Source organism: Cynocephalus volans, chromosome 4, assembly GCF_027409185.1.
Source record: "Cynocephalus volans isolate mCynVol1 chromosome 4, mCynVol1.pri, whole genome shotgun sequence".
In the NCBI taxonomy this organism is placed as follows: Eukaryota; Metazoa; Chordata; class Mammalia; order Dermoptera; family Cynocephalidae; genus Cynocephalus; species Cynocephalus volans.
Genome location: NC_084463.1, coordinates 30,780,131 through 30,796,379, shown reverse-complemented (window position 1 = coordinate 30,796,379; position 16,249 = coordinate 30,780,131). Strand labels below are relative to the sequence as shown.

Sequence of the window (16,249 nt, the reverse complement as noted above, 5' to 3'; positions counted from 1 at the left end):
TGTGATGTTGCCTTCCCAGATCCCACACAGGGTGTTTACTCTTGATGTCGTCTTAGCCCTGTTAGAACTGCCTGAAAGAGAAGTGAATGACTCTTTCTCCCTGGAGCATCAGAAGTTCTTAAAGCATAAGTTTTTGGTGCAGGAAATTATGTTTGACCGTTGTTTAGACAAGGCACCTACTGTCCGCAGCAAGGCACTGTCCAGCTTTGCACATTGTCTGGAGTTCTCTGTTACCAAAGCATCAGAGAGTATACTGGAACTCCTCATTACAAGTAAGTATGGTGGCCAAGGTGAAATGAAACTGACCTCGTGCTTGTCAAGAAAGGGACTGACTGCAAGGGAATCATTCTTCATTGTGGCAAAAATAATAGATATGGTGTGATGTATTTTTACCCTCATAGACCATTTTCAGTATATTTTATTGTCACATAACTTTCTAAGTAGGCAAGCTTTATATATTTGAAAGGCTTTCTGAGTATTTCAAATATTCGTATTTTATAGGTGAAATTGCTGGCTACCTTTGCCATTACTTTGCACCGTTGGACATTGCCTGTATTGGGGCTAATATCCATTTCAAGTGCAAGGAGGACATTATCAATTGTCAGCAATTGAGAATCTGCCTTGTCTTTAGGCCGAATTATCTTGATTTTGATTCCTCTGTGTATATTTACTCAGAGTTTATGATGCTATGATTTTCACCCTCTTATTTATCTGCTTGTTTTTAGGTCCTACAGTTTCAGGAATAGAGAGTCAGCCTAATACCTTACTGAGAAGTTCATCAGGTAATGGACCAATATATTTTCATATATTGAATAATTAATTGTCTTTTAAAGACGTGCTGAACCTTTGAAAAGTTTTTTGTACCTCCATATTTACCTATTTTAATATTGCACTTCTTTAATGATAAAAAAAGCTGAAATTCATTTAATAATAATTAGGTAACTAAAATGAGTAACATGCCATGCTTATGTTATTAAAAGTGTAGCACATTTTTACCTTAATGACTGTCTTTCTGTTTTTTTAAGCTTTTTCATATCAAAGGCAGACACTTAACCCTTCTGAACCCTCAGGGGAGGTTAACGTGGACAACAGTGGTGAAACAGCTGGATCTCAGGGTATGTCACATTTTATAGCTATCAGATGGGTGATACTATTGGATTTCAGACAACCATAAGTAAAGTCTACAATTCACCCTTAAGAACTGAGACTTTTGTTGTTGTTGTTAATGGAGTAATATCTCTCATATCTTTACTTGATGTCCTTGAACTAGGGTATATTTTAAGGTAAAGAATAAGCCACATTCCAGCTATCATGCACTGAACCCCAGTGTACCTGTAACACTTAAGAGAATATTAGCAAATCTTTAATTTTCTTATTAAAGTCAATTATGAACTCTAGGGATTGCTAATCTAAAAAGGATGAGTATCTGAGGAAAGTGCAGTAGAGATTAAATATGTGTTTGGGGAAAAGTAATCACAAGAAAGGGGAAAAGATGAACCATACCCAATCTTGTTCCTGTTATTTATTCTTTGTCACTTTTGCCACCTTGTCATGTTGACTAAATAAGCGATCCAAGAATCCACTTATAATACATGGTAGGGGACTGTTGAGTCCAAGCTTCCACTGAAAAGACAATTGAGAATTTAGATTATAGTCTCTCTTCACCAGCAGTATGAACCATTTTTTAATGGGTCATACATATGGTATATAGTGGTTATGAGGGCCTTTCTCCTGTGGGCCAGCACAGGATTCTGAACACAGTTAATGCTGAATCTTTTGCTGACTTGTTGGAGATGTTTAAGTGTAATGTGGATCAGGAGGGAAAAAACAAACCTTGACTAGTTATTAGACAGACCTGGGGCCTACTCTCAGATTTGTCTCTGTCCCTCTGTATGAGCTTGAGAAAGGTCAGTTTACTTGTCTGGGCTCCCTTTTTTTTAGCTGCTGGTGCGGGGATCAAACCCTGGACCTTGGTGTTAGCAGCACCACGCTCTAACCAACTGAGCTAACCGGCCAGCCCCCATTTTGGCTCCTTTTTTATCTATGATATGACAATAGTATAATATAGTGGGGAAAAAAACTATATTAGGAATGCAGGACAGTCAGAATTCTTGTACTAATAACTCTTTTACTAAACAGTTGCATGACCTAGGGCATGTCAGAAAGACTACCTGACTGTCATTTTCCAATCCTGACACCTTCTCTGTCTTTCACAGAGGGCTGTTGTGAAAGATTGTGGAAGTCATGTTTACAGAAGTCATTTTAAAAAATAGGTAGGTAGATGATAGACAGATAGATAAGAATGTCTGTGGAGAGGATTAATTATGTAATTAGGTTTATTAATTTTTTCGGTAAATATTTATCTGGTCCCTCCTACCTAATCTGTTCTAGGTATTGTAGATGCAGACATTAATAAAACATAGTTCCATTTCTTAAGGAGCAGTGGAAGAGGCAGATACATGTGTGTATAAATGTTTTATAGACCCTAGTATATATGTAATGCTGTGAGACAGGTGCTGAGGTGTATGAAAAGTGCCATGAGGAGGACTACAGCTTATGGTGCAGCCTAAAATGTCAGCATAGAATTAGGTTGTGAGGCTAGATATTAGCATGCATCATTCAAATTCAGAGCAATAACTGAATTATAATAAACAAATTCTCTAAATTTTGTAGAAAAACTTAACCTGGAAAAATGCTGAATGTTTGTCTTGACTCTAATCTTTCTCCTAGCAAGTTACGGGTTTACTGTTGCAGACTTTTCCAACCAATACCAAGTTGTGTCGATTTAAAGAAGCTTTAAAATTATAAAAGTTTGAAGATGTAAAGATCCCACATTCCTATCTTATTTCTGATACACTAAAAGGACGTATACTGTTGACATTAATTATACATTAAAAAATTTGTATAGTTATTACATGCCACACAGTTTACCAAGAGCTTCCTTTGTGTCTTTTTAATTGAGATATAATTCACATATCATAAAATTCACTATTTAAAGTCTATAATTCAGTGTTTCTTAATATAATCAGAAGATTGTACAATCTAATTTCAAAACATTTTCATCAGTTGTAAAAGAAAGGGTATACCCATTAGTAGGTGTAACTTATTCCCTAGTTCCCCCCACCTAGGAGCCACTAATTTGCTATTTGTCCCTATAGAATTGCCTGTTCTAGACATTCCACATACATGTAATCATACAGTATGTGGACTTTTGTGTCTGGCTTCTTTCTCTTAGCATAGTGTTTTCAAGGTTCATCCATGTTGTAGCATGTATTAATACTTCATTGTTTTTTATGGCTGAATAATACTCCATTATATGGATATACCACATTTTGTATAAACATTAATCCGTTGATGGACATTTGGGTTGTGTCTTCTTTTTTGCTATCATGAACAATACTGCTATGAACATTTTTGTACATGTTTTCGTGTGGACACATTTTCATTTTTTTTGAGTATATACCTAGGAGTGGAACTTCTGGATTATGTCGTAACTCTATGTTTAACATTTTGAGGAACCACCAAATTATTTTCCAAAATAGCTATACCATTTTACAATCCCACTAGCAATGTATGACAATTTCCTATTTCTCCAAATCCTTACCAACACTTGTTATGTCTATCCTTTTTATTAAACCCATCCTGGTACGTATTAAGTGATATCTCATTGCAGTTTTGCTTTACATTTCCCTGATGAGTAATGATGTGGAACATATTTTCATGTCTTCTGTGGAGAAATGTCTATTCAAGCCCTTTGCCCACTTGTTAACTAGATTGTCTTTTTATTTTTGAGTTGTAAGAGTTCTTTATATAGTCTGAATCCAAGTCCCTTATCAGATATATAATTTTTAAATATTTCTCCCACTCTGTGGGTTGTTGTTTCACTTTCTTGCTGTTCGTTGAGGCACATTTTAATTTCAGTGAAGTCCAATTTATCTTTTTCTTTTTTCATTTGTGCTTTTGGTGTCATAGCTAAGAAACTATTGCCTAATGCAACGTCACAAAGATATACTCCCATGTTTACTTCTAAGATTTTTATAGTTTTAGCTCTCACATTTAGATTTTTTCTCAATTTTGAGTTAATTTTTGCATATGGTATAGTGCAGGGGTCCAACATTATTCTCTGCATGTGAATGTCCAATTGACATAGCACAATTTGTTTGAAAGACTATTTCTTCATCCTTATTCTTGATTCCCCTGTTTAAAATTTCCATTGAAAGCTCAGTTCTTGACGCCTCAAGTCAGCCATGCTGCAGCCACTGGACCGCCAGCCCAGGTCCGTCTCCACCGCTTAGAGAGGCCCAAGAGTTGCTGGGCCCACATGCCTCAAATCAGCCATGCTGAAACAAGTAGGCACTGTGGGACCCCAGCCCAAGCCAGTCCCCACTGCTCAGAGAAGGCTGAGAGCCACCAGTTCCACACACCCTAAGCCAGCCGTGCCAGAACAGGCAGGTGCCACAGGACCCCCAGCCCAGGCTAGTTCCTGCTGCCCAGAATTGGCAGTCCCTTCAGGTCCCGGGCCAGACATCAGGGTGGAATGAGTGGACTGTGATACCCCCTGCCACAATGACTAAACACCAAAAGAAAGATACCAGAAATATGAAAAATCAAGAAAGTACATCACCACTAAAGGAAAATAATAACTCTCAAGTTCTAGATCCTATAGAACAGGAAGTCCTTGAAATGACTGACAAAGAATTTAGAGCAACAATTCTAAGGAAACTAAATGAGGTACAAGAAAACTCAGACAACACGATGAAATGAGAAAAAATATACAGGATCTGAAAGAAGAAATGTACAAAGAAATCATTGCCCTGAAAAAGAATGTAGCAGAGCTTTTGGAACTGAAGGATTCATTCAATGAAATAAAAAACACAGCAGAGAGTAACCAGGAGGCTAGAACAAGCAGAAGAGAGAATTTCTGACCTTGAAAACAGACTGTTTGAATTAACACAGGCAGACCAGAAAAAATAATTTTAAAAATTGAAGAAAATCTAAGAGAGATAACAGACAATGTTAAGCGCTCAAATATCTGAATCATGGGTATTCCTGAAAGGTAGGAAAAAGGAAATGGCATTGGAAAACATATTCAACAAAATAATAGCAGAAACTTTCCAGATATAGGGAAAGTCACAGATCTTCAGATTCAGGAGGCCCAAAGATCCCTAAACATATTCAACACAAAAAGGTCCTTTCCAAGACATGTTATAGGCAAACTGGCAAAACTAAAAGACAAAGAGAGAATCTTAAAAGGTGCAAGAGAGAAGTGGCAAGTCACCTATATGGGAGCCCCAGTCAGACTAACATCAGACTTCTCATCAGAACCCCTAACAGCCAGAAAAGAATGGGATGATATACTCAAAATACTAAAGGACAAAAATGGCCAGCCAAGAATACTTTACCCAGCAAGGCTATTCTTCCGAAATGAAGGACAAATAGTATATTTCTCTGGCAAACAAAAACTGCAGGAGTTCACTACCACATGACCAGGTTTACAAGAAATTCTCAAGAAGTACTGGGTTTGATACCTGAAAAACAACCATCACCGCCATAAATACTCAAGAAAGAACAAAACCCATCAGTAAAATAAAAATGCTAGCAATAAAGAGAAAAAATAGTTTATCTACCACCCCAAGAAACCAACAAATACAGAAAACAAACAGAAAATCAGAAAGAAAGGAACAAAAGGTACTTAAAACACCTAAACAAAAATCAATAAAATGCTAGGAGTAAACCAGCACCTTTCAATAATAACTCTAAATGTTAAAGGGACTAAATTCCCCACTCAAAAGACACAGACTGACTGACTGGATTAAAAAGATGGACCCAACAATACACTGCCTTCAAGAGACTCCTCACTTCACCTTTATAGCCACACATAGACTAAGAGTGAAAGGATGGAAAAAGATATACCATGCAAATAGAAATGAAAAATGACCTGTAACTATTCTTTATCAGATAAAATAAGGCTACTATATAAAGATAAAAGGATCTATCCATCAAGAAGACATAACAATCAAATATATATGCACCCAATGTCGGAGCAGCCAGATTTATAAAGCAAACTCTATTAGATCTAAAGAATGAGATAGACACTAACACCATACTAGCGGGGGACCTGAACACCCCACTGTCAAACTGGACAGATCATCTAGGCAAAAAATCAATAAAGAAACACAAGATCTAAACAACACTTTAGACCAATTGGACTTGGCAGATATCTATAGAACATTCCATCCAACAACCTCAGAATATTCATTCTTCTCATCAGCACTTGGAACATTCTCCAGGATAAAACACATGTTAGGTCACAAAGCAAGTCTCAACAAATTCAAAAACATTGGAATTATTCCATGTATTTTTTCAGATCACAAAGGATTAAAATTAGAAATCAATAACAAACGAAGCTCTGGAAACTATACAAACACATGGAAATTAAACAGCATTCTACTTAATGACATATGGGTCCAAGAAGAAATTAAACAGGAAATCAAAAAATTATTGAAACTAATGAAAACAATGACACATCATACGAAAACCTCTGGGATGCTGCAAAAGCAATACTAAGGGGGAAGTGTATCACATTAAATGCTTACTTCAGAAGAATGGAAAGATGGCAAATAAACAACCTAACACTTCACCTTAAAGAACTTAGAAAAACAAGAGCAATCCAAACCCAAAGTTAGTAGGTGGAAAGAAATAATTAATATCAGAGCAGAACTAAATGAAATGGAAACGCCAAAAATGATACAAAAGATCAGTGAAACAAAAAGTTGGTTTTTTGAAGAGATAAATGAAATTGACAAACCTTTAGTAAGGCTAAGAAGAGAGAAGACCCAAATAACAAAAATTAGAAATGAAAAAGGTGATATTACAACTGATACCTCAAAAATACAAGGAATCATTAGGGACTACTATAAACAACTATATGCCATCAAATTTGAAAATCTGAAGGAAATGGATAAATTTCTGGACAAAAACTACCAAAACCGAGCCAAGAAGATATAGAAAATCTGAACAGACCAATAACAATAAAAGAGTTTGAAGCTGTTATCAGAAGCCTCCCAACAAAGAAAAGTCCAGGACTGGATGGGTTCACTGCAGAGTTCTCCCAGACCTGCAAAGAAGAACTGATACCTGTGGAGTGTACTAAGATTAATAAAGCAAATGTATTTCACAGGGCCTAGCTTCCAAAGCCCTGTAGTTTCAGGTATAGCCGAACTTTTTAAAATTACACATAGGAATGTTAAGCTTGCAAAAGACAGGAAACTTTCCCCAGGCTAAAGTCTCTGTTGTAGATAAAGAATTGTAACACAGCAAAATTGCTGGCTCAAAGGGCAGATGTCCTTGGTGCAGGTTAACCTACTAATTGATATATTGAGAAAGTTACTTGATTGTTATGTAAACATACTGAGGAAATTGCTGTAGAAAAAGGAAGTGTTTGCTAAGAACAAGCTTTTGTTGGTGGATCGACTTAACCTTTTGCAAATTGCATTATGGAATGTCACTTTATTTCACTGATGTGACTAGTTTCCATTGTTAAAACTATACTTAGCCATAACTCTGCCCATGTCCTTGTGTTATTTGTAATGATTAAATCAACTGAATTTTCTTGTGAAACTTCCTTGTCTTTACAATAAAAGGGAGAAGCTAATTTTGAATCGGGGCTGTCACATTCAGCTTTCTCCTCCTAATGTGGAAATTACTGAAGTGCAGTCCTTCCGGGCTTCTCAATGCATAACATAGTGCTTTGAGTAATCAAGTAATAATTTTTTTACATCTCCATTACACAGGGGGAAATGTAACAGATACCAGTTCTCTACAAACTATTCCAAAAGATTGAAACAGAGGCCATTCTACCAATCTCATTCTATGAGGCAAGCATCACCCTGATACCAAAACCAGACAAAGATACATCAAAAATAGAAAACTACAGGCCAATATCCTTGATAAATATAGATGCAAAAATCCTCAATAAAATGCTACCTAACAGAATACAGCAACACATACACAGAATTACACACCATGGTCAAGTGGGATTCATCCCAGGGATGCAAGGTTGATTCAACATACACAAATCAATAAATGTGATATACCACATCAATAAAAGGAAAGAGAAAAACCATATGATCATCTCTACATATGCTGAAAAAGCAATTGACAAAATTCAACATTCATTCCTGATAAAGACTCTCTACAAGTTAGATATAGATGGAAAGTATCTCAACACAATTAAAGCCGTATATGATAAGCCCACTGCCAATATCATCCTGAATGAACAGGAACTAGACAAAGATGCCCACTCTCACCACTCATATTCAACGTAGTGTTAGAAATACTAGCCAGAGCAATCAGAGAAGAGAAGAAAATAAAGGGCATCCAGATTGTAAAAGATGAAGTCAGACTGTCCCTGTTTGTGGATGATATGATCCTATGTATTGAACAGTTTAAAGCCTCTACAAAAAAACTTAGAGTTGATAAATGATTTGAGCAAAATTGCAGGATACAAAATCAACAAACAAAAATCAGTAGCATTTCTATACTCCAGCAGTGAACGTGCAGAAAATGAAAGCAAGAAAGCTAAGCCCATTTACAATAGCTACCGAAAAAAGAGAATACTTAGGAATAAAGTTAACCAAGGATGTGATAAATCTCTACAAAGAGAACTACAAACCACTGTTGAGAAAAATTAAAGAGGACAGAATATGGAAAGATATCCCATGCTCTTGGATCAGAAGAACTAACATTGTGAAAATGTCCATGTTACCCAAAGTGATCTACGGATTGAATGCAAGGCCCATCAAAATTCCAGTGACATTTTTCTCAGAAATGGAGAAAACTATCCAGACATTTATATGGATTGACAAAAGACCAAACATAGCCAAAGCAATCCTGAGCAAAAAAAATAAAGCTGGAGGCATAACACTACCTGGCTTTAAACTATATTACAGAGCTGTAATAACCAAAACAGCATGGTACTGGCATAAAAACATACGTGGATCAATGGAAGAGAATAGAGAACCCAGAAATCAACCCATCTACCTACAGCCATCTGATCTTTGGCAAAGGAACCAAGTCTACACACTGGGGAAGAGACTGCCTCTTCAGCAAATGGTGCTGGGGAAACTGGATATTCATATGTAGAAGAATGAAACTAGACTTGTACCTGTCACCATATACCAAAATCAACTCAAAATGGATTAAAAAGTTAAATATACATCCTGAAGCAATAAAACTCCTTTAAAAAATATAGGGGAAAAACTCCAGGAAGTATGATTCGGTACAGACTTCATGAATATGACCCCAAAAGCTCTGTCAACTAAAGGAAATATAAACAAATAGGATTATATCAAACTAAAAATCTGCACAGCAAAAGAAACAATCAACAGAGTGAAAAGACAACTGACAGTGGGAGAAGATATTTGGAAAATATACATCTGACAAAGGATTAATATCCAGAATATACAAGGAACTCAAAAAACTTTACAGCAAAAAACCAAATAACGCAATTAAAAAATGGGCAAAGGAGTTGAATAGGCATTTCTCAAAAGAAGATATACAAATGGCCAACAGACACATGAAAAAATGCTCAACATCATTCAGCATTCGGGAAATGCACATCAAAACCACTTTGAGATATCTCACTCCAGTCAGTATGGCTGATATTCAAAAGACTGAGAATGATAAATGCTGGTGAGTTTGCGGAGAAAAAGGAAGTCTCATATACTGTTGGTGGGACTGCAAAGTGGTGCAGCCTTTATGGAAAGTGGTATGGAGGTTCCTCAAATAATTACAAATAGATCTACCATATGCCCCAGCTATTCCACTGCTGGGAATATATGCAGAGGAATGGAAATCATTATGCCAAAAGGACACCTGTACTCCAGTGTTTATTGCAGCACTATTTACAATAGCCAAGAGTTGGAACCAGCCCAAATGTCTATCATCAGATAAGACACTGTGGTATATCTACACAATGGAATTCTACTGTGCTGTAAAAAAGAATGAAATACTACCATTCACAACAACATGGGTGGACTTAGAGAAAATTGTATTAAGTGAAACATGTCTGGCACAGAAAGAGAAATACCACATTCTCACTTATTTGTGGGAGCTAAAAGTAAATAAATAAACACAAACAAATAAAGGGTTGGGGGTGGAAGAAGACACAACAATCACAACAATTCCTTGACCTTAAGACAAGTGAACAGATATTATGTGGAGGGGAGTGAAGAGAGGGAAGGGGGAAGGAGAAATGGGTAAAGGGTCACAAAAATCTACTACAATGTATATTGAGAAGTTAAAATAAAAAATTTTTAAAAAAGAATGCTCTGTTCTTGTCTGCAGGTGATCTGAGTATATCCATTTTCTCACCCTTAGAGTGGAAAGTTTCCTCAACTGTAATTTTTTCATACTGAATTGTGTAAGCTGATCCAGTTGAGATGTCTGTGGTGTTGGCTACTGTTTCTGCTGTTAATTGTCATCCCTCTTCCATTAGGGCATGGACAAGATTAATTTTTCCTCACAAGTTGATGTGGATGGTCTGCTGCTGTGGGCTTTGTCTTCAACATGGTGTCATCCCTTCTTCAAACAAGTTATTCATTTGTAAACTGCTGATTTCTTTGGGGGCATTGTCTCCATGAACTTTTCATAAAGCATCAATGATTTCATCATTCTTCCACCCAATCTTCACCATAAATTTGATATTTGTTCTTCAATTTTAGCAGAATTCATGCTGCTCTAGTCTAGGGGCTCTTTTCCAACTGGTGTCTTATCCTTCCTGGGGCCTCAAACTAGATCCTACTTAGACATATTATAACAAGTTAGTATGAGTTTATTTTGGTGCAAAAAAATTTTGTATTCCATGCATAGGTTTTTAGTAATGCACATTTTCCATGAACTTTTTGAAGACTCCTCATACATAGGAGGAAAATAATGAAGTAAGGCATGTATGCAGATTCCTCTGGCTGTCTCTGGGCTGAGTCAGGAAAGAAGAATTTGTATCCTGCCCTTAGGGAAAAAAGGGGGAGGATAGGGAGAACCTTTCCTCTCTGCTGCTGCTTACTTGCCTTCGGCTCAAAACAATTTTTATGTCAAAGAGGCATATTTGGGGCTTACATATTTGTTTCCTTTAATAGTAAGTTTTGAAATCAGGAAGTGTGGGTTTTCTGTATTTGTTCTTTTTCAAAATTTGTTTGGCTTCTCTGGTTCCCTTGTATTTCCATATGAATTTTAGGATTGCTGTCAGGTCTGCTGAAAAAGCCATCCTGGATCTTGATATGGATTTACCTGTAGATCAATTTGGGGAGTATTGCAGTCTTAACATGTTAAGTCCTCTAATCCATGAACACCAGGTGTCTTTTTATTTATTTACATCTTTAATTTGTTTCAATTATGTTTTGTAGTTTTAGTGAACAACTCTTACTTTCTAAATTTAGTCCTAAGTATTTTATTCCTTTTGTTATTATAAATGAAATTGCTCTGTTTCATTTTTGAATTATTTATTGTTAGTTTTTACAAATAATTGTTTGATTATTGATCTTGTATCCTTCAACCTTGCTAAACTTGTTACTAGCTCTAATGATTTTTTAGTGGTTCTTTAGAATTCCTGTATATAAGATCAAGTTATCTGTGAATAGAGTTAGTTTTACTTCTTTCTTTCCAATTTGGATACTTTTTATTTCTTTTTCTTGCCCATTTGCCCTCGCTAGAATTTCTAGTACAATGCTGAGCATAAGTAGAGTAGACATCCTTGTCTCTTTTCTGTACTTAAAGGGAATGGTTTTGGTCTTCACCACTGAATGTGATGCTAGCCGTGGGGGTTTTTGGATAACCTTTACCAGTGTGAGAAGTTTCCTTCTATTCCAAGTTTATTGAGTGTTTTTATCATGAAAGGTATTGGATTTTACCAATGTTTTTTCTTCATTTATTGAGATGATCATGTGGTTTTGATCTTTAATCTATCACTACAGTGTAATTTACATTGGTCTTCACATGTGGAATCAACGTGTCATTCCTGAGATAAATCGCAAGCATGGTATATAATCCTTTTTGTTACTTTCTGGATTTGATTTTCTAATATTTTGTTGAGAGTTTTTGTATCTACATTCATAAAGGATATTGGTCTTTTTTTTTCCTTGAGGTGTTTTTGTCTGGTTTTGCTACAAGGTGATACTGGCCTACTGTTATGAGGTGGGAAGTGTCCTCTTCTGTTCTTGAGTTTGTGAAGGATTGGGGTTCATTTTTTTTCTCTAACACTTGGTGTAATTCTCCAGTGAAATCATCTGGTCCTTGGCGTGTGCGTGTGTGCGAGAGAGAGTTTTTTGATTACTAATTCAGTCTCTTTACTTGTTATAGCTGTATTCAGATTTTTTTTCAAGTCAGTTTCTGTAGTTTGTATCTTTCTAGAAATTTGTTCATTTCATCTAGGTTACTTAATTTGTTGGCATAAAATAATTCATAGTATTCCTTTGTAATCCTTTCTATTTATGAAAGGTTGGTATTGATGTCTCCTCTTTCATTCCCGATTTTGCAATTTTAATCTTCTTTCTTATTTTCTTGATCAGTCTAGCTAAAGTTTGTTAGTTTTGTTGATCTTTTAAAAATACCTACTTTTGGTTTCATTGATTTTTCTCTATTCTTTTCCATTCTCTATTTCATTTTCTTAAAGTTCCTTCTTATATACCAGCAAATTCTAAAGTGTGGTTTGGAGGCCCCAAGGGGTTGTTAAGCCTCCTTCAAGGGGTCCTCGAAGTGAATACTGTATTCATAATAACGTCAAGACATCACTTACCTTACACATTCTGATTTTCTCAGAAGTGTGAATTGGAATTTTCCAGAGGTCTTATGATATATGAAATTGTGACAGATTGCAGGCAGAAACAGATTAAGCCAGACAGTAAAGAGTTTGCAAAAATGTAAAATAATGCCATTCTTTTCACTTTTTTTGTTTGTTTGTTTTGGAAAACATAGTTATTTCTTATTTAAAAATGCTGTTTATAATCTTGCTACGTCTTGCTATTTTAAAATGAATTATTAAGTGTTTTTATAATTTTCAGTTTAAATTTCTAGTCGTATTAAAATATGTAATTCACAAGAGGCCTTTGAGTGAAAAGTTTTAAAGCTGCTCTTATATGTTATCTTATCAAATCTTTAAAACAACCCTGTGGGCTAGGTATTTCTTTTTATAACTAAACAAGATAGAAGGGCTAAATAGTTCATTCAGAATTTTAGAAGTAGGAGCCAGGATTTAAAACCAAATTTTCCAGAATTTATGCACTTTCTACTGAATAGCTAATTAATCAGATTTTCTTCTTTTTCTGTACCATTTCCTACTCTGATTTCTTAGGATTTAGAACAAACCAGTTAGGGAGTCTTTGAGATGAGTGCATCTTCTTGGCCTTGTGTAGTGAAAGGTTGGGCTCCGTGTGGTCTTCCATAGAGTGACGACTCTGTGTTTCCTCCACAGTGCGATGTGTCATGGCGATGCTGAGGAAGAGGGTCAGGGACGAGAAGACCAATGTCAGAAAGTCTGCGCTGCAGGTGCCTGTCTTCCCTGCACATCTCTTAATGTGCTGCCTTTGTAAGCACTGAAAACATGGAAATGCAAGGGAGTATTTCTAAAACCCCGCAGGCCGTATTCATTACTTAAATTGCTTTTTACTTAACTGTTGATCCTGATCCTGTTATATATAAATTGAATAAATGAACTGAAAGATTATCTGTTTTTAAGCTTTCCACCAGTTTGCTGGCTCTTTAAAAATCACAAATTTATATCCTTAATTTCTTTTGTTTAGAATAGGGATTTCTTAACCTGAGGACCATGGGTGGATTTCAATAGGTTCATGAAATTGTTTGTAAATATTTGTTTTTATAAAACATTTATCAAATTTTCTCTGGAGAGAAGCCTTAGCTTTCATCAGATTCTAAAATGTGGGATGTTGTGGGGAGGAGGGATAGATCCATGATGCCAAAAAATGTTGAGAACCACAAACTTAAAGTATTATCTGCCCACAGTTTGGGTTTCTGTGTTTATGCTATGCAGTCATCACTTTGTGTCACATATCTGCCTTCTAGGTGTTAGTGAGTATTTTGAAACACTGTGACATCTCCGGAATGAAGGAAGACCTATCAATTCTGCAGGACCAGTGTCGAGACCCTGCAGTATCTGTCCGGAAGCAGGCCCTACAATCCCTTACTGAACTACTTTTGGTGAGAGGCAAGGCATTACATATCGAATGAGTGGTATTTTACATTAAAAGTAATTTGGCATAATAATTACCGTTGACCATCGGAAACTCTACCAAGTCCTTAGGACTGTACAAGAAGAAAAGAAGTAGTATCTTTCAATTACTTATGATAGGCTATGCTTCTTAGGAACTAATGCTAGAGAATACTAATTGTTAACCTTTTTGTTGACTTCAACTTAAAGCTCACATAGAAAAATAAATTTTAAAATTAATTTGGTTAAGCTAGAGGCCTAGACTAATATTTGTCGATTAAGACATATACTGTATAGATGATATTGCCAGAAAAGCAGATCTACTAACTCTATATATAGTTTACTTCTGCCAACTAATTTGTTACACATTCCTCTGTGTAACGGAGATGGAAAAAAGAGAAAGAAAGAATTTACTCAAAGTACCATCAAGGAGACCTGGAGGGACCGCCACCCATCAGGGGAGCAGCCCCAATTCAAAATCAGCCTTTCTTTTTATTGACAAGACAAGGAAGTTTCACAAGAAAAATCAGTTGATTCGGTCATTAAGGAAGGACATAAAAACAGGCAGTGTAAAACTTGTAAGAGCAGTAGGTTAACAATGTGACATTCCAGAATGTAATTTGTAAAAAGCTAGGTTAATTCACCAACAACCAGCTTGTCCTTAGTAAACATTTTCTTTTCCACATACTTCCTACAGCAGTTTCCTTAGCATATTTAAACAGCATTTAAGCAGTTTCCTTAACATATCTTAAGAACAATTAGTAGGTTAAATAGTCAATAGTCATTCAAGCCAGAATCAAACCAGCAACCTAAAACAGTCAAAGTACAGAATCCCATCCCTAAACAGTGATTAGAATTGATTAGATGGCTTTTGCCAAACTTATCTGTGGACTTTTGTCTCCTTCTCTTGAGCCTTTTGGCTCATTCATGCATTACCTAAAAATCCTATTCTAAGATCAAAGGAGAATCAAGATTTCTAACCCACTACACTAATTGATTATAGAAGAATTTTAAAAGCATGTTTATTTCTTTATTTCATAATAGAAGGCATCAAGCAATGCATATTTTGTCTTTTCCTGTCAGCATCCATTCTAAGGGTTCCTGGGGATAAATATTATTTGCTTTTGATTTTCAATGACCAAAAAAATGCTGATTTACTACTGCTAATAAAATGATGACTTTACTGTGTAAGTTTAGAATTTCAGTATGTACTGGTTTACAGTAAGCTGGAAGTTGAACTTTTTTTTGCATATATTTTGAACGTTGACATTTTTTCCATTATGGTCTACTTGGAAAAGTGATTATTTTTGTCATGTCTCTCAAAACATTGATCACAACTTCACTGACTTATATTTAGACTTCTTTTTTTTTTTAAATTTTATTTTTTATTATACATGCATGTGGGGTACAATGTTGATTTTCAATAATTGTGTAGAATGTGTGTTGGTTAGATCAGTATAGTTAGTTTATTCATCATTACAATATGCAATCATTCTTTGTGTCCATTGACCAATTCCTCATTAGCCCCCCTCCCCCTCCCTTCCTCTTTTCCATCTCTAGTTTTCTAAAAGTTCAACATATTACTGTGATTGTTGTTTCTTTCTCTCTGTCTCTCTTTATTGTTCATTTGTTTATTTATGGATTCATTCCCAGTATGACTTATAATAGCAACAGACCTTCTGATGTCAAAATTTTTTAATTCTAAGGCCCAACCTAGATGTGTTCAGATCCAAAAAGCCTGGCTGACAGGGGTCATCCCCATCGTGATGGACTGTGAGAGCACCGTACAGGAGAAGGCCTTGGAGTGCCTGGACCAGCTCCTGCTGCAGAACATTAAGCATCACAGCAAATTTCACAGTGGGGACGGCAGCCAGGTGCTTGCGTGGGATCTTCTTGCTCTTCTTACCACAGAAAGCCAGGAACTGAGGTTTGTTAGCTACATGACTTTTGTTCCTTGTAGAAGGCCAGAAGGCTTTTTATTAGTAAATTTCTCCACTGATCATGAAAAATCAGCTTTCCAAATTACTT

At 36.0% G+C, this 16,249-nt stretch overlaps 1 protein-coding gene across 3 annotated transcripts in view; it reads left to right on the top strand.

The window, feature by feature from the left end:
* The window catches only part of NCAPD3 (non-SMC condensin II complex subunit D3), a 70,065-nt gene that overhangs the window by 20,773 nt on the left and 33,043 nt on the right, over positions 1–16,249 (top strand). For all 3 annotated transcript variants that reach the window (XM_063092859.1, XM_063092858.1, XM_063092860.1), the window contains 6 exons: positions 20–272; positions 726–782; positions 1,026–1,115; positions 13,469–13,542; positions 14,077–14,211; positions 15,928–16,148. In XM_063092859.1, the coding sequence (XP_062948929.1) occupies positions 20–272; positions 726–782; positions 1,026–1,115; positions 13,469–13,542; positions 14,077–14,211; positions 15,928–16,148 (830 nt within the window). The remainder of the gene's footprint in view (positions 1–19; positions 273–725; positions 783–1,025; positions 1,116–13,468; positions 13,543–14,076; positions 14,212–15,927; positions 16,149–16,249) is intronic.